General features: G+C 39.7%; 1 protein-coding gene across 1 annotated transcript in view; it reads left to right on the forward strand.

Annotated features, from left to right (window-relative positions):
* The first annotated feature begins 6,992 nt into the window (after positions 1–6,992).
* MLLT3 (MLLT3 super elongation complex subunit) overlaps positions 6,993–19,026 on the forward strand; it is a 260,606-nt gene continuing 248,572 nt past the window's right edge. Inside the window, exons 1-2 of the mRNA XM_007454954.1 lie at positions 6,993–7,253; positions 8,635–8,815. Coding sequence (XP_007455016.1) covers positions 7,242–7,253; positions 8,635–8,815 — 193 coding nt within the window. The 5' untranslated portion in view covers positions 6,993–7,241. The remainder of the gene's footprint in view (positions 7,254–8,634; positions 8,816–19,026) is intronic.

Here is a 19,026-nt window from a genome sequence, read left to right on the forward strand (position 1 = left end):
ACCATTACAGATGCATAGATTCTTTTTGAGACTCAAATTGTCCCAAATTGACTAACTGGAGCCCTTAGAAATGAAATTTTGATTTGGAAGTGCTCTCAGTACTTGTTTGCGACCTTAGTAAATAATTCCAACCTCCCTTTCTTTCTTTCTTTCTTTCTTTCTTTCTTTCTTTCTTTCTTTCCTTCCCTCTTTCCTTCCTTTCCTTCTTTCTTTCTTAAGGATTACTGCCAATGTCATGGCTAAATCTTTTTTCTTTATTAAATAGAGATGTAAGTGAATAACAAGGGTTTATTAAGTGCTTAATAACGTCTTTTATTTTTTGTAACAACCTGTCAGCTCTAAGGCAATAATTATGAAATGACTTGAAATAAATAATGGTGTTAAAGGCATCCTATGCTTGTATCCTGAGTTTTCAAAGGACCAAGAACAATGGCTGACCTTCAATGGACAGCCAATAAAAGTTAATTGAATGCACTGAATAAATAATAAAACCAAACTGTCAAAGTCGTGAAGCAGAAGCCAAAAGATTGAAATAATATATATTAAGGGTCTAATTGTATAGAAATAAGTAAACTTCTTTTCTATTCATAAGTGACTTTTAACTCCTTGTTAAAACTTGAAATTTCCCCCAAATTGCTACCAGTACAGTTCAGAAGATAGTCCTTCCCAGAGAAAGACAAATACTGTATGTTATCACTTACATGTGGAATCTAAAGAATAGAACAATTGAATGAATATAACAAAACAGAAACAGACTCACATACAGAAAACAAACTAGGGGTTACCAGTAAGGGAAGGAATGGGGAGGGGCAAGATAGGGGTAGGGGATTAAAAAGTACAGACTACTATATAAAAACAAGAATATATTGCATAGTACAGGAAATATAGCCAATATTTTATAATAACTTTAATTGTAGTATAACCTATGAAAACATTGAATCACTATGTTGTACACCTGAAACCAATATAATATTGTAAATCAACTATACTTTAATTTAAAAAAAGTCATCCTTCCCTAACTTTCCCTTATTTGATTTCGTGAAGAATACATAATAAAACTATGTAATTAGTAATAGCCTCTAGGAGTTCTTTTAATTCAGCACACTGGTAAATGAATATTCCTTCTTTCTTATCAATTTGTGTTGCTTCCTAGATCAATAGTTTTTTGCCAGATCACTCCATCTCTGGGATAACAAATTGCTTATAAAAATTTGAAAGTGGGGTCCAAAAGAGGCATGTGGACTAATACACAAGCTTTTCTGTGAGAAAAGCTATGAATGGAAATTGACAAATTAGATGCAGTCATGCACATTTTGTATAGTTAAAAAAAAACCTGACTCTAACATAAATTTACATTAAAAAAAACCCCACACATAAATTGTGTCATTGTAGACTATCTACAAAGTGGATAATACGCTCATGGATCATTCAGAGCTGACTGTAAATAGTTTAACTCAATCAGGATACTTGATCCTACCAGAAAATAGTAAATCACTCACTTCTTAGAGGCTTAGTATTATTTTCAAACCACTCTCAAACCATTTAATACATGGAAGGGAGTAATTTCTTCTTCCTAAATTTCTCTGGCAGTTTTAATTGAAGTTTGACCTGTCAACATTAGTTCATAGGCCAAATATGTTATTTTTTCATTTTTACCAAATAAGGCAAAATATAATTTATGATTTTAGGATAAAGTGATTATTTTAACTCTCCATTCTTAATATGTGAATGGGAGAGGTGAAATCATATATAAAAACAGAATTTACACTGAAAATCAAGGCGGTCCAATCATTAAAGAAAGATAGGAAATTGTACAGTAGGCTTTGAAGAGATGCCAGAGATACATAAAGATAGAGCAAAATGGTCTACTTTTTAGATAGATTGTTTTATAGCAAGCAGTTTCAATTTACCATGTATTTTACCTATAAATATTTCACTGGGATTCTCATATATATTAGGAAGACATTTTCAATCATACAATATCAACTGACCTCCAATATTTATCTTGTTTCTTATTGTTGGTCTTATATAATATCCTTGATTAATTTTCAGGCCTTGCAGTGCTATTTATTAAATTAGGGATGCAGCCCACTAAGTTAATAAATTATTATTGTGGAGGCATTCTTGTCTTCTGAATGTATAAGTACACTGCTTAAATTACTCTCAGGGAATAATTTACACATGAAGAGGCTCTGGTGGTTAAAAAAGCTTTGTGTATTTCTTATCTCTGGAAATAGTCTTGGACTAGGTGCTTAACTGGGTATCAAAGCAATTGTTTTTTCAAAGTGGTAATGATTTGTACTATTCGGTGGTGCCCAATACACTATCCTAGAACTGTGAATTAAATATAATGTTAAAAAATAACATTTTGAACCAAAAATTTCCATAAGAAACAGAGTCTGTCTCAAATGAGAAAATATGCTCATGATCTTGAAAAGGCTCAGTAAGCTTTCTTTCATTGTGAGATTTTTTTTTTCTTAAAAGAGCTGCAATAAAGTGAACATGGAAAACACTTCAGATCAAGGAAAAAGAAATTAGACCTTGGCTGCTGTTGCAAAAAAAAATATTACTCCCCTCCCACCTTATTTTAAGTATTAAAAGGTAGAATTGAGGGCAATGCCTCTGGGCTTCTAATCTTGTGCCACTCTTGTTCTTGTCCTTGGGCTGTTCGTGTCAAATTTGTATGCTGCTTGCTTATGTGTGACACACATCTCTATCCCAAATGTAGGCATTATAAAATTTTAAAAAAGATACGGTTTTGGTAAAACATTTCCCTTGGGTCATAAACTCTGTGACAGCAGGAACCCTGTCATTCTTATATTCTTAGACATTAACTCTGTGCCTGGCACATGGAATAGGAGAAATATCATTTTGGTGAATGAATGTATGGGTGAAATACACAGAAAAAGTGCACTATTATGGAAAAAAATCCTTAATTATTCTGAGTCTAATATTTGCAAGATGTTTGGTTATGTCTGTCCCATTATCTGTTTTTTATCCATGCATATTCTTCCTTTTCCCCCAAAATCCAGACAGCAAGGAATGAGCAATGGTTAATTTTATTTGATTTGATTATTTGAGTTTGTACATCAGTAATCTATCACAAGTAAGTAAAATTCTATTAAGAAGCAACCACTGCTTCTTGATACCCTAATTACTCTTTAAAGGAGTTATATTGTGCTAGAAACATCCAAACTGGCCTCAACTTCTAACTAAACAAACCAATTGCAAATAAAAGGACTGGAGCCAAAATGATGGTGAAGGGCAGTGGCAATGGTGGTGGCAATGCTTAGGAGTTAATATCCATCCCAGACACCGTCTTCTTTTATCCTTCATCAAGCATTTTATTTGATATGATGGTGTCAATTGCTTTTCTTTTCTGCTCCTCAAAACTAACCCTATGGTGCTTCACACTGTGCTAAGTACTACAGTATGAATTTTGGTAAGATAATTGCTTTTTGTATAAATAAATGGTTTTATCCTCATCACTTCCATTTAATTTTTTTTTTTTTTGTATTTAGAACTGAAAAAATTTGTCTCAAAATTTATTTGCAAACTCCTTTTTATAATTAAAAAAATATTTTCTATAATTACATTGTCAAGTACCCAAAAAGTTGTTTCACATTTGTACTTCACTTAAAGTGCAAGGATCTTCAGATGTGCTGGGTACAAAATTAATCTGCTGTTATTTCTGTTTTGAATCCTTTTAATTAATAGACAGCTTGTTAGAATAGGCTATAAATAATATATCGAAAGACTGGCATAAATTCCTTTGCCCAAAAGTTGAATCTACATTATTCATGGTTGTGTTATCTTTCCTTTTTCCCACTCCTTGTCCTTTTGTTGCAAAGAGGTCACGTAAGGACGTCCGTGGAAGGGCTCTGTGCGCCATCTACTGACGAAATCTATATTTCCAGTGTCTGGAGAAAGAAAAGAATTAACACCTCCGTTTTTTAAAGCAGTCTCTGAGAAAGGAGGAATAATGGGAAAAGACCTTCTCTGACTCTCTGGCTTATTGGTGACTCTCGTAATAAATCCGAATTCAGCAAATACATAATTCAGAAAGGAGACATCAGTTCCTCAGCGCGAGTACGAGTTATAGAGAGAATCCCAAGACATCCCGGTTGGCATTGGAAGAAGTTAGCCAAACCCTGAAGTCAACTCAAACGAAGAATAGATTGTTTTTTTTCACCTGTGTGCTAAGCTAGACTCGCTGCCTAATGGTTGCCACTTTATAAGAAATGGCTTTATTTTTTTTTAATTTTTATTGGAGTACTGTTGATTTACAATGTGTTAGTTTCCTGTACAGCAAAGTGAATCAGTTATACATATACATATATCTGCTCTTTTTTATATTTTTTTCCCATATAGGTCATTACAGAGTACTGAGTAGAGTTCCCTGTGCTATACAGTAGGTCCTTATTAGTTATCTACTTTATATATAGTAGTGTATATATGTCAATCCCAATCTCCCAATTTATCCCTCCCCCCTGCTTTCCCCCCGGTAGTAAGTCAGAGAAAGACAAATATCATATGGTATCGCTTATATGTGGAACCTCATTTGCTTTTCAGCAGTCACTTTCAGTGTCTTGCCTGAAAGGAGGGTGTCCCGTAGGAATGGTAAGCCATGTGGCAGGTCTTTTCAGGGAGGGGGCTTTATCTGGCACCCCTAAATCATGGCATATAGGAAGCTCCTACTTTATTCTTTCCCGCACAAGGCCATGTAAGATGGTAAGAATGCAGTGGAAAAGGGGGAATTTTCCAGGTTTAATTCAGAAGGAACAAAGCACAAGTGGCCCCAGAGCAGGGACCTTTCCAGCCCCACCCCATCATGATACACTTCACCAGCTTGGGCAGAAACAGGAAGTAGGTGAGGGCAACACAGAGCCCTGTGAATGTGACCAGGGCACCAAAGAAATGGCTTTATTAATGGCACATCCAGATAACTATCAGTTTCCTATCTTATTATTCCAAAGGACTTCTCTCCAGTTTGATTATTTAAAAATTAAATAATGCATAGCAAGTAGGTCCATCCTTCACGTAGATCCTAACACATAGTTCGTCAATGTGTATGTAAACTTAGTCCTTATACACACAGACACAACTACACGTACACCTACAAGATGACACGCATCAATGTACATGTGGGTGAGCTGCGAAATCTAAGCTCTTGGACTTGGATTAAAATGTTTCTATCTTCAACTGTTCTCTCCATTATATACTAAATCCAGTAAAAGGGTGGGAGGAATTGGAGTCCACAGGTAAAAGAAGCTTTCTTGGTTGTAGGTGGGAGGGAGAGAGCAGAGTATCAGTTTTAGGGCTTCAAACCGCTTGAATTGGAGGCTTGCACTGGAAATTAAAATTGGGCCGAAGTGGTCCGATGTGATCCGATGTGATGTGGGTTATCTTCGCGTGAGCAGCTGGGAGAACTGACAAATTAACGTCAAGGATCCCGGATGCCCCAGCTAACCTCCTTCCCCCTATATCGCTCTTTTTAATCCAAGGGCCCATACAACTTGCTTTCGTGGTTTGAAGAAAGACAAAACGAAAAGAAGAAAGCAAGAAAGTTGAGCCAAAAAATAAAAGAGAGGCAAGTAAAGAGGGAAGGCAGGGAGACGAGAATGAAGCCCAGAGAAAGAGTCAGAAAGAAGTTGGGAGGTAGGAAAAAAGGGAGAAAAGGAAGAAGATAGAGCAAAAAAGGAATGAGGGCAAAGAAGATGCAAGGATCCTTCTTTAACGAACCGAAGTTACACACATATTTCACTTTCAAATCAGTTGTCTAGATCTTATCCGTTTCCTTTCTAAAGGTTGTCTGTGTTGCTAAAGGAAGCTAGTCAGTACTCCTACCCCGCCCCACGCGTGGCTGCGCTGTTCTGTCCCCGGTCACCGAGACCAAGTACAATCCGAGTGGAAACCTTTGCAGGAGCGCGACTCTGGGAACACTCCTGCGACTGGTTATCACCCGGGAGCCTAACAGGATTAATACCCAGAGATGGATTACGTTGGCTGTCACCAATACGCCTAAAGATTATAATCCAATTTATGCACATTACAGCCAGTGTTAACTTTATCTGCTATTTTAAGACTCCCAGTTGCCCCGCGCGTCCTTAGAGGACAATTTGCCACGTTCTTATGCAACCCAGCAGGCTGTCAGGAGTGGGAGCCTCCCCAAGAAAACTCCCAGCCTGGTACCCGAGGGTCTTGCACCCCGCACTCCCAGGTATCTCGCTTTCACCTGGGCACCGCTTTGTGGTGCATCCCAGCCGGGGATTACCAACGCGGGAGGCGTTCCCTGGGAAGGAGCTAGCCTTCTAGTTTCTCTTTCTTGTTCATTTCATTTTAAAATTTTCGGTGGCGGTGGCAGTGGCAGAAGGGCGGGGGTGAGTGGGTGGGGAAGGGGGCCAGGGAATTGTTGCCGGTTATAACCATCTCAGCGACTGCTTTTAGATGCTTGTTTTTAAGGGTGGCATTTCTCTCGCTCTGTCTTTAAATAAGTTTGTTTGGGTGTGAGTTCTTGCCTTTTCAGCACAAAACCATAAAAAGACGTGGTGGAAAGTGAAAAAAAGCCCCCTCCCTCCCCCGAGCGTGCTAACTAACGCCAAAGACTTGATTTAACACCCCTTCTCCGGCGGCTGGGGGCTCTAGGCAGTGGCTACATTCCAGCAGTTTTAATCCGTTTTTTATTGTAGGGCTAGAGGAGTTTACACAGGGTCTGGGATGGCTCCCCGGCTGGCCGCTCTCCCTACTCCAGCGCCCCTTCCCCGCCCTTCTCCCTACTTCCCCCCACCCCCCAGCAGGAACCTGTTACTTTAAGCGAGGCGTTCCAGTGTGGCGGTGCGGGCTGCCGGGGTTTCGGGTGGGTGGCCGGTGATTGGCTCTTTCGAGCTCCCCCTGGCTAGCTCGCTCTGCCTCCCCGCCCGCTCCGCCCCGCCCGCGCGCCCTCCCTCCGCCCCGTGAGGCTCGGAGCCCCGGTGTCAGGCGCCACGGCGCATGCTCCGGAATCTCATCCTCTGGCCCTGGAGCTGCTGCTGCTGCTGCTGCTTTTGCTTTTGGGGCTGAGTTTAATAAGCGAGCGAGCGAGCAAGCGAACGCGGGGGGGAAAAAGGCAGAGAATGTCCGCCATCTACCCTCCGCTCCTGGGCGCGCTCTCATTCATAGCAGCCTCTTCATGAATTACAGCTGAGGGGGGCGGGGGAGGGGGGTACCACACAACACCCCAGCAAACCTCCGGGCCCCCAGGCATGGCTAGCTCGGTAAGTACATGCAAAAATAATAATAAAAGACCCTCACCCCCCGCCTTTCCTCCCTCGCCCTGCGCCGCCGCCGCCGCAGCCCAGACAGCGCCAGCGCTCCGCGGTTCCAATTAGAGAAAGGTTGGTACGGCTTGCAGGGAGCTGCTGCCTCTCCCTCAGCCTCCGCTCCCCTCCCTCCCTCCCCCCCCCGGCGCGCGCACACACGCACACACACACACACACACACATACACACTCACACTAACACACACTCGCCCCTCCACCCCCCCGCGCCTCCCTCCTCGCCTCTCTTTGCAATCGCAAGAAGCGCACTCTCGCTCACACGCGCGCACTCACACACACTCACACACGGTGGAAGGAGGCGAATAATAACTCAGCCATATTTCAGCTGCCGCCGCCGCCGGGAGCCGCGGGCACAGTCCGGGGACGCGGCGAGCAGCCTCGCCGGCCGCTACGATGGTGCGTTCTCCGCGGCGCGCGAGTGTGAACCGGAGTGTGCGGGCTGACAGCGGCGGGGCCGCACGCAACTTTGCCCCCGCGCCGGGCTGTGCGCAGTCGGGGCTCGGCGGCTGTCCGTCCGCCGCCCTGCCTTTCTGAATTTCATTTTTTGGGGGAGGTGGAAGGTACTTTGGGGCCACTTTGGCTCTTGGAAGTGTGTTGCGGGGGCCCTCTTAGGCTGGCCTCGCCGATCGCGTGGGGCTTTTCGCTGGGGGGGGGTGCGGGGTGCCTTAAGTGATGGACGGCTCGGTGTGTTTTTCTGCGGACGTGTGTGTGTGCGTGCGTGTGTGTGACGACGTCTCACTTTTGTTGTGCACGAACCCCGTGGTAAGAGCACGGGAGTTTGTGCCCATCGGCGGTGGCTGCCTGTAGTTTCCATTCCGCCTGGCACAGCGCTCCACACGCACGCACACACACACGTACACAAAGACTTCCTCGGCGTGTGCCTGTCGCCGCGGCACTTTCGGGGTGGGGGCTCGCCAGAACCCCCCTCGCGGGTCCCAGTTACCTCCCCTCCCACGCCGGGCAACCGCCCGGGCATCGCCTCTTAATTGCCTCTAATTTGTTTCCGATGCATTCGTTGTCGTGCTTGTAGTGGATGAGCGTGCTCGTCCCTCTTTACCCCCGAACAACCGGACCCCCCTTCCATATCGGGGGTAACATTCCGTTACAATCCCGGCGGGTGTGGATGCGGGCCCGGGGGCGTGTATTTGGGGGTGTAGGGTGTGCGCGCCCACGCGCGTGAAACGTGGATGCAGAGGGCACCGCCGTTTCCTTTTATGTGCGTTTCAAGAAGGAGGAAAAAAAATGTCAGGCGCAATGTTCAGTGTCGAACGGTCGCCTTCCTGTTGTTCACGGCTGTCTCTCCTCCCCCCTGCCCGCAGTGTGCCGTGCAGGTGAAGCTGGAGCTGGGGCACCGCGCCCAGGTGAGGAAAAAACCCACCGTGGAAGGCTTCACCCACGACTGGATGGTGTTCGTGCGCGGGCCGGAGCACAGTAACATTCAGCACTTTGTGGAGAAAGTCGTCTTCCACTTGCACGAAAGCTTTCCTAGGCCAAAAAGAGGTAGGGCTCGAATACAAAAGGAGCTTGATGAAAAATGTCTTTGCTGGAGGAGGAAACAATCGTTTGGCCCGGGCGGTCCCCCTGCCCCTCTCCCCGCCCCCCGCGTCGCGCTCTCTGGCGTAGCTCGGGACCGGGGTGCGCGGCGCCGCGCTAGCCAGGTCCCCGCTCCCGCCCGCGCGCGCGCCACTTCGGCTCCGTGAAAGTCACCGCAGAGAAAGGACTGTCAGGTGTCGAGTGTTTATTCATCCCAAGCCAGCCCTCACCGGTCCTCTGGGTTAGCCGCGGGTTCTGCGGGGAAGGTGCAATTAGTGGTTGGGTTTGGAGGCGTGGGGAGCGGGGCTGGAGGGAATAAACAGCTTGCGCCTTTTTTTTTTTTTTTTAAACCTGGAGAAATTGAGATTTACCTGTGTTGTTAGCAGAGGATGCATGGGATGTACTTACTGTTTCGTCTTGAGAAGTCGCCTGTCTTTAGGGTCTTCTCTGCCTTCCTCCCTGTGTATGAGGCTTTAGGTACCAGTTGTCATAGACTTTTCTTTTTGTGGGTTAGCCACCCCGACCTCCCACCGTCAGGATTTTATGTTCGGTTTGGGGGGGGCCACTTACTGGTCCCTAGCTCCCCGATGGCACTTGGTTGCTCATTCGATTTTGAGCAGCGTTCAGAAGTGTCTGCCCCATGTGACCTGCAGGGAAGAGAGTCCCTGCAAAGGTCGAAGCTAAGTTTCAGAGCAACGGTGTTGTCTTGCCTTCTGCTTCATTCCTTCCTCACCTTGGTTTTTAGCCTTGGTGTCTGGTTTGCATAATTCTGCTCAGCCTCTGCGGTCCCAAACATTTTCCATAAAGGACAGTTTTGAAAAAAGAGGAACAGAGTGTTATTTTACAAGAAATTTAAAGAGGGTTTGAGAAATCTCCATTTCTGTTCCCTTCAGCCTCTGGAAAGCTACTGTCTGGTTGTTTTAGTTGGATTAGTGGAGGTAACAGTACAAATACAATAAGGTGCTTTGTTTGTGAGCAGGTTTATTTATCTAAGTTAGTAGTTATCTTCCATTTGATCCGTAATCTTTATTGGCATCTAGAACTCCTGCAGTTTCTTAGCTTAACATCATAATAAATCCATCTGCTTAGAGCTACGTGGAAATTATTGAACATTCAGGGGCTTGAATAAAGAAAGGAGAAATGCTCTGTGCCTTAGAGGTGGCAGAGGTTTATGTTAATGCTTATTTTTGTTTCCAGAGCTCTTGTAATGGGACTTAGGATTGTATGTTTTGACTATAGTGGTTTGTTTTATAGCTGCTCTTGAAAACTCAAACAGTTGAATTTGATGTGCTTTGCTGGATGGTTAATAAATGAATCCAGCATCTAATAGAGGGGTAGGTATATGCGTGGTCTATCGGAAATAACATTTAGATTTTGTTAGCATTTTATATCAGAATATAGCCAGAGATATTATACTTAAATTTTCCTCCGAACTGTAATGAAGACGAGTATTGTCAAGTTTCTGTCATTATGTGAGGTTGGGTCTGATGCTTTTTGGAATCTTGCTTTCCCTTTTGCATGTGTCCATAGAGCCACAGCAGAGGAGTTTAAACAAAAGAAACCACCTTCTAAGATCCTTTGTACACACTGTTACAACTACTTGCTGTTGTACATTTCAAGGTGAAATACCCTTAACAACAACAACAACAAAAGCAATATTTATTATGTGAGGAAAACTAAGCCAGCTGGCCGAAGATGTAGCTCTTAAGATAACTTTGTTTAGGCACCTTAACAATCAACAAATTGGCATTATGAAATTAAAGATGATCAACCTCTCCATATTTCACCACTGTTTCTCTGCTTCAGTGGGTGTGTGTGGTGACGTTTCCTTTTATTTCCCCTACTTAATGATTTTCTGTCCAGCCTGAGGGTACCCGAGAGTGCTGTCTGTACAGTCCACACCTGGGAATTTTGTTGCTAGGTGTGGTAAGTGGCTTGATAACACTGATGTTCTTCTCAGATGCCTCTAGTGAGAGATGTCTGCTTGTTGGTTGGGCTCTTCAATTTTTATTCTCAACTGTGGAGTTTCTTTATGTAGCCTATAAGCCATTGTTTCAAAATGTTTATTTTTGGATTTTTATTTGTATGTGTGCTTCCCATGATGTGACAAGTCCTGGGAAAAATGCCAGCTTACATAGCCCAGGAGAGACCTTGTCATACTGTAATTATACATGATTCAGATTGCAAAAGAAGGTTTCTCTGTTCATTGGGAATAGTTAGTTGTAAATTAAGGTAACACCAAACATGCCACTTAATCCTGGGACTTATTTTTTGGCTTATAAGGGCTTTCTAAATGATAAGAATAAATACAGAATAAGAATGCCAGGCATTCCTAAGTCTACTTCCGTAGTTTTTTAAGGTGTTATATTTTTGATATTATGGACTATAAATAGGAGGATTGCAAATGGGAGAAACTGCAAAAATGGTTTTGTGAAAAATCTGAGTTACAAGAAATGCACATACTGTAAACTGTAAATGGCTATTAATAATGACAATTTAAATCATTTTCAATATATATGGTAGTTGATAAACAGAAGTGGGCTTAGATCTGAGGATGAACTGCTCAAGCCACAAAAATGGATGAGTTCTTAGTTTCATAAATCTTTGGTTTGGAAAAGCGAATTAATTTTCAGGTTGATTTCCTTTATTTCACAGTAATATTATGAGAACTTGTAGAGGAGGAAATTACAGTAAGTTCAACTTGTTGCCCAGTGAGAATTATGTATACAATTTCAGAATTGAGCTAATTGGACTTGAATTAATAAGGTTTTACTCTGTCCTAAAGACAGTTTCAATTTAAAACTACTAGCACAAAGTTCTAAAAGAAGATTTAACTGTCTACTTGCAAAAAAAGACTATTTTATTTATTAGTATCAAAGATTTATAATAGTCTGATATGACTGAAATGCAGTCATATTCAAAACATTTCATTTAAAATATTAATGTTTTCATTTTCAGCATAATGTGAATTTAAGTGAACTTTCTTTCCAATTATTGCCATCCTTACTATTGCAGTCTGTTCCATTGACATTTATGATATGAAATCTGTTGCTTATTATTTTCTGTAAGCTAATTTGGCCACTGGTATGATTTGATAGCTTTTTATTTGTAGCCTTAGTCCTTTGAGTGGGCAGATAAAGCATGATAAATTTACACTTACAACTTTCCTTTGATTTAAGTGTTTGAGCCCAACTTTACTGTGTAGTTCTGATTTGTGTTAAATAGTTTTCCTAAATAATTTGAATAACTTTTTATCAGGGTATCTAAAATTTGAGGGATTACTAGTTGAAAATACGATGTGCACCTGACTTATTTTCTCTCCTGAGGTATTTAAAAGGTTTATGGAAAAAACAAAGATGGGTGACTGTACTGACACATTCAGTGAGTCTTCTGAGATTTGTGTAGGGTTCTGTATGGAATTAAGATGACCAGTGAGAACAACATAAAGTATAATTCACCAATTAAAAAGCTGAATTGCTGGAGGAAATCTCATGTGCGGTTAGTGAGAATGTAAATTGGGCACGGACATTTTGGAGGGCATTTGGCAAAATCTATTAAGATTTTAAATGTTTATACACATCAACCCAGCGATTTTACTTATAGGTATTTTCCAACAGATATTGTGTCACAAATCCACAAAGTTACAGCATATTTTTTGTGACTCTATTTTGATAGCAAACATTTGGAAGCAAGCCATAGAAGGGACCTCAACTGGGTACAGTTAGATCATGGTAATCTATTAAAAAAGAGGGTAAATCTATTTGTAGATCAAGAAGGATCTTCAAGAGATGGTAGGTGAAATAAGGGAAGTAGCTAAATCACTGTGATCCCATTTACAAAATGTGTTTATACAGATAAAAAGTATGTGTGTGTATGTGTGTAAATAAATAAATTCTGCATGAATGGGCACCAAACTTTTACTAATAGTTTTCTTTAGTGGATGCTATGGTATTGGTGGTGATGAGAAGGGTTTTTTTTGTAGTGTTTGATTTTTTAAAATAAATGTTAATTCTTTACATTTAAAGCATTCCAATGAGCACTTATTACTTTTTAAGATGAAAAAACAAGAGTAAAGCCCCAATATACACTACTGCCTTTCAGAGAGGGATTACCATGTAGCTCTCTAAAAGTGACCTTGAACTGTCTTGGGTAGATATCGTTGCCCAGTGATAATTAGGGTTAGGAATTTCTATGCAAATTGTATCTATTAATATTGACTATATTCAAAATTAACGAGAAATAGTTTGAACAAATTACTTATTAATTTGTTTAAAGATAACAACCATCCACCTATTAGGTTAGCACATAAATACTATTTTAATGAAAAATTATTTTCTAATACATAAAGAAGAGTGAGAAGAGTGGCATCATTTATTTTTGTGTGTGTGTGCAAATCTCTTTAACATTTTGCTTAATAGAAGACAACTGGGTCTGCTTCTGTCTTTTATATTCAGTCTGTTGTGTTATCACACATCATGTAGCCTCTGGAAAACTCCACTGTACACTCAGGAGAGAATGAGAGTAAAAATGGCAAATAGTGTCTTAGAGTTGTTACGAAAATAGCTTTAATTTTGCCAGTTCCTGGAAAAGATTTTGGGCATCCTGGGGTCCCCAGACTTGTTCATGGAGAACCTCTAATATAAAATATTCAACTTACAACTTGGCACAGATAAACTGCCCTGTTATGTGGAAGCTAATTTTCTTTGTAACCATTATTATTGTTGCTAATAAAAATATTTGGGCTTCCTTGGTGGCGCAGTGGTTGAGAGTCTGCCTGCCGATGCAGGGGACACTGGTTCGTGCCCTGGTCTGGGAAGATCCCACATGCTGTGGAGCGGCTGGGCCCGTGAGCCATGGCTGCTGAGCCTGCGCGTCCGGAGCTTGTTGACAAAGGATGGAAAGACCTAAACTGAAAACTACAAAGAATTGCTGAGATAAAATAGAGACAATCTTGGCTTCCCTGGTGGCGCAGTGGTTGAGAGTCCACCTGCTGATGCAGGGGACACGGGTTCGTGCCACGGTCCGGAAAGATCCCCCATGCTGCAGAGCGGCTAGGCCTGTGAGCCATGGCTGCTGAGCCTGCGCGTCTGGAGCTTGTGCTGCGCAACGGGAGAGGCCACAACAGTGAGAGGCCCGTGTACCGCAAAAAAAAACAAAAACAAACAAAAAAAAAACATTTCCTGGAAAGAGAAAAGATAAATCTTCCAAGGTATTTGCATGGTTAAATTCCAGTGTAACAATTATCTAGTGATTTTTTTTCCTAAAAGGAAAATCCAAACTTGGTTTTACTGGCTATATTTTACAGTTAACATTACTGTCCATTTTATGGTGCAGAAGCCTTTTACATCTATTATTTTAGGTAACCCTCTGTAGAAGCACCTCTGGGAGGTAGATAGGGCAGGGGGATCCATTGGTTTCATAATTTTTCTTTAAAGATTTTTTTGTTCCTTTGTTCTTTGACGTTTCCTTCTAATACTTCTATGGACCAACCTTATTAGCCCTTTAGCTCTTTTCCTGGTCATCTATTACAGATGATCCCCACTACTTAACACAGCTTTTACAGTTTTAAGATGTGGAGCTTTTTTTGTTTTTTATCTCTTAGTGACTTAAGTCTTCAAAAGAGAACTTGGATAGTTTAGATATTTGCCAATGAGGGGGAATTGTTAAACAATTATAGCAATTATGTAATTAAGCAAGGACTCCATATGTTACTGAACTTACTGGACTTTAATCTTTATTGTCCAGACTTTGGGATATTTTTGATCTCTAAAACAATGTTTCACACTGTCCTAATGGAAATAATATAGAATTCTGTGGGTTTTTTCCCCTTGGTTTTTATACTTTCTTTTTGTTTTTATGTTTTTACTACTCAGTGAAGCAGCTAACATTTAGAAGGAGAGGTTGTCTTGTCTCAGTGATACAAATTAATATTCTTTTAAAACATTTTATTTTGTGTGTGTGTGGCCAGAGTGTCTTTACTTCTTTCTTTTCCTCATAATGTATATTTTAATGCTTTAATCTTCTATTCTCTTGTATTTTGTGGTTCTCCTTATTTTGTTTGTAGTGCTGTATTCACTTTTGGGAATATGATTTGTCTGAAAAGAGTTTTTGCATAAATAATTTCCCACTGATGATATTATAGGTAATTGACAAGATTTTGTTATGTTATAGATCATAGAAATTGAGAAATTACATTGCACAGTTGTACAATTCAGCTTTTATGAAGAATGCAAACATTAATTTTTTTACATGCAAATGAAAATCGTATTTTCTAATTTATACATATGTGTTCACTGTAGAAAAACCAAACCATAGAAATATAAAGAAGGAGTTACCTGAAAATTCTTCATAGATTACCATAATTAATATTTTGGTAGGCATCTTTTTATATTTATGTATACACACAAATATAAATTAACTTTAAATTAACATTAATTCATTCAACAAGTGTTTTTTGGAGCTCCTATTATGTGTCTAGAATACTTGTAGGAGTTGGGGATGAAACACAGATGAGCATTCCTACCCTCATGTTATGTGGTAGGATATCTTTTTAAAGCTGAATTTGATGGTATCACATTAAATATAGATTTATTTATTTGAACATTTATATTGTTCTTAGTTTTAATTTGTTATGAATAATGCTATGATGAACATCCTTGATACTCATTTTAATGGTTTTTCCAATAATTTCCTTATGTATATAGATTTTACATTTTGATATTCATTACCAAACTTCCCTTCAAAAAGATTGTACCAGTTTATACTTCCCTAGGAGTTGGGAGACTGCCCATTTCCCCACGTGGTTGCCAATACTGGGGATTAAAAGATTTTTTTTTTATCTTTGCCAATCTGCTGCATGAAATGATACCTCATTTTTATTTGTATTTACTTGATTAGTAATGCCACATATCTTTATGTGTTTATATATTTACCATTGCCGTTTGTAATATGCTTGTTTTGTGCCCTTTTCGTATTTCTGAAAAAAAAAAGGCGGGGGGGGTGGTGGGTATAGGAAAATTCAAAGGGAAGAATGATAGAACAAACATTCAGATCCCCACTGCCAAGAATGAACAGATGTTTGCATTTTATCATGTTTGATTCCTTGTTGATTTTTAGGGAATCAAGTATTATAGATGTGGCTCAAGTATTTAAATATTTCCCAACCTTTTCTTCCAACTCTTCAGCCTTTTTCCCATCTATTTATGTATATTTGCACATTTATATTGCTACAGGTAGTAGTATATTGTGTCTTAAAATCTTCATGAAAAGTATCATACCGGGTGAATCATTTTTTTCAACTGAGATATAACTCATATACCATAAAATTCACCTCTTTAAAGTGTAAAATTCAGTGTTTTTTCAATATATTCATAAGATTGTGCAACAATTACTATTTAATTCCAGAACATTTCCTTGAGTAAATAGTTTTGCATCTTGCTTTTCCCCCGTACTCAATATGTTTTTGAACCTTTTGCCATTTCGTCTTTAGAGAGCCAACTCATTCCCTTTAATTTTTTCTGCTTAGTATTTTGTTGTAGGAGTATGTTCTATGCTTACTTTTCTGTTCTTCTGTTAAGGACTAGATAGGTCATTTTCTGTTCTGTGCAGTGAATATCTTTGTACTTGTTACCTTGTACAAATGAAGAAGATTTTGGATATAGGCCTAGAATACCAGTTGTGTGTGTGTTTCCATTTGCATTAGACATTGTCAGATTGCTCCACAAAGTAGTTGTGACAGTTCATACTCTGTCAGGGAATGAGTATCATTTTCTCTACATCTTTGCCAATGTAGGATATTTTAAGATTGGTTATTTTTGATATTAGTTGAAATACGGTGTCTTTTTGTTTTCATTGGCATTTCTCTGCTTCCTAACGGAGTTAAACATTTTCTATATGTTTACTGACCATTTAGATTTCCTCTTTATTGACTTCTTTTTATATCCTTTGTCTTAAAAAGAAGAAGATTGGGATGTTTGTCTTTTTCTTATCTGTGGGATGTTAATCCTTTGTTATTTGTGTGGAAAACATCTTGTCCCATTTTTGTTTCTGTTTCTTGTAGCCTAATGTATGGTATCTTTTTGTCATACATAAGTTTTTAATTTTGTCAAATTGATCTGTTTTATTTTGTTTTCCTGTCTGGTTTTGGGGTTTTGTTGAAGAATATAATTTGTGGGCATGGTAATGTGCTTCACCGATAGGCTTCATATGTGTAGGATACAGTGAAAGGACTGGGGGAGATGTAAATAACAGAAAGGAGGTCCCTGCCTTCAGTGTGCTTGTGTCTTTCAGAGCTGGAAAGGACACTTGAGATTCTTCATCTTTGTTTACCCTCTCATTTTACTTTTAATCGGAAGCCTAGAAATGTGAAGTGATCTTGCATGTTGACACAATGGTCACAAGTATGCTGGTGCAAAGATAACTAGTAATAAATGGTGGTAAATGTTTACTTTTGAAACACTGAGTAATTATTCACTTATATTAGCAGACACATGTTCAGCCATAACTGCTTTTGTAGACATGATCTAGGACTTAATTAAGTGGTGGTAACCATGGTAGGTACTGTTTAAAAGGAAGAGGTTCTCTGGCTACTTTCAGGCAAAATCAAATTCATTTTATGGATTAATTGAAGGTTTTCCTTTGAGATTAAATCATTAGGAAAAATTGTGATGGAATGGTAGGTATTCCCTGATATGTTGTACCCCCTCCATCACAAGATTGCAGTTCCTTGAAGGATGCAGAACATTGTTAAGAAATAATGTTGCATGACCTAATCCTTCTAACTTAAGTGTGTTAAGCTTGTAGTGACTGAGGCCTGAAGAAGGCCTCAATTCCGTTTATCATGGAATTTCTAGAAAGATAAGGCTAGCATCTGGGTGTGATTTAGTTGGTATGTAGTAGTTAACGATTAACTTTTTGGATAATATCAAGGCACCATCATTTTTTTATGAAAGAAAATTATGGCTTGTCTTGAACTTAATTCTGAGGGCCATTTATTTAAAATAATATTCATAAGTGATTATAAAGATGATCAGTTGAATTTAATTAGTTACTACCCATGTTAGAAGATTGATATTCTCAGAGCCAAATAAATTTTAATATATTTAATTTTGCCAAACATGAATTTTTTTCTTTGTTCCTTTCCAGCAGAAATCATTAGTTGGTTATTTTCCCATCAATACCAGGCCAAATGTTATGTGCATGTATTGATTTTTAAAAGCAAAATATACATTAACAATTTCCTAAAATATTAATATAATAACAGTGGCCTAGACAGTAGAGAGATTTACTTTCTTCTTAATGTTTCTGGATATAAATGTAGTCTGCATGATGCCTTTAATTTTTACAGATAGGTTTTATGCTCTCCTTCCCCTTTCCTCTCAGGGTGGTGTTGGGGAAGATTAACGTCAGATTATTCTAGGTGTCTATTTATTTTGGTAAGCATTTATAACATTTTGAGTGTTTAAAAACAAGGTTCATTGTAGACTTCATGTTATCCATACCTTTTGCCCGAAATACTCCATTCATACGAGTTGCTGCATAATGAAAGCTTTCTTTGTGTTGAAGAAATATTCTTCTATTTTACAAAATGTTTTTTTTTCGTTTGAGTTCTCTCCTTGTTCCTATAATATAAGCAGCTGTTTTGTACTGACTGTTATTGAAAAACAGAGAGTCAGGCTATTGGGATTTGGTTGCTTTTAGTGGGATAGGTTATGCAAAATGTTGACATAGCTCCAGATTGTCTTATCATGCTTGTTTTATAACTTTTCCTACCTGTGCCCACAAGTAGCACAGAGCAGTGGGCAGCTACTTTCCTCATCATATGGAGCCCCAGGCACGCATTACATGTTTCAGCCAGTCCAGCACTCACCTCTCCTTGTGTACGTATCTATTGTTCCTGCTGTGTTGCATTAGAGTTACACATCCAAGGAGATGGGACATATAGTATCACTGTGGATAGTACTCATACCTTTCATCAATGTAGTCTATAGACAGTAGACCTTTTGGGCAAAAGTATAACATCAAAGAGGATATCACAAGTCAGAAAGAGTTTGAGAATCCTGATTTAAGCATCCCCTTTTCTAAGTGATAAATTATTACTCTGTCTTCTGAAACTTATTTCTTCTGTACCTCTAATAACTGGCTTTGTATAAACAGAACCACCACTTGAATTCAGCAGG

Source organism: Lipotes vexillifer, unplaced genomic scaffold (assembly GCF_000442215.2).
Source record: "Lipotes vexillifer unplaced genomic scaffold, Lipotes_vexillifer_v1.1 scaffold317, whole genome shotgun sequence".
Lineage (NCBI taxonomy): Eukaryota > Metazoa > Chordata > Mammalia > Artiodactyla > Lipotidae > Lipotes > Lipotes vexillifer.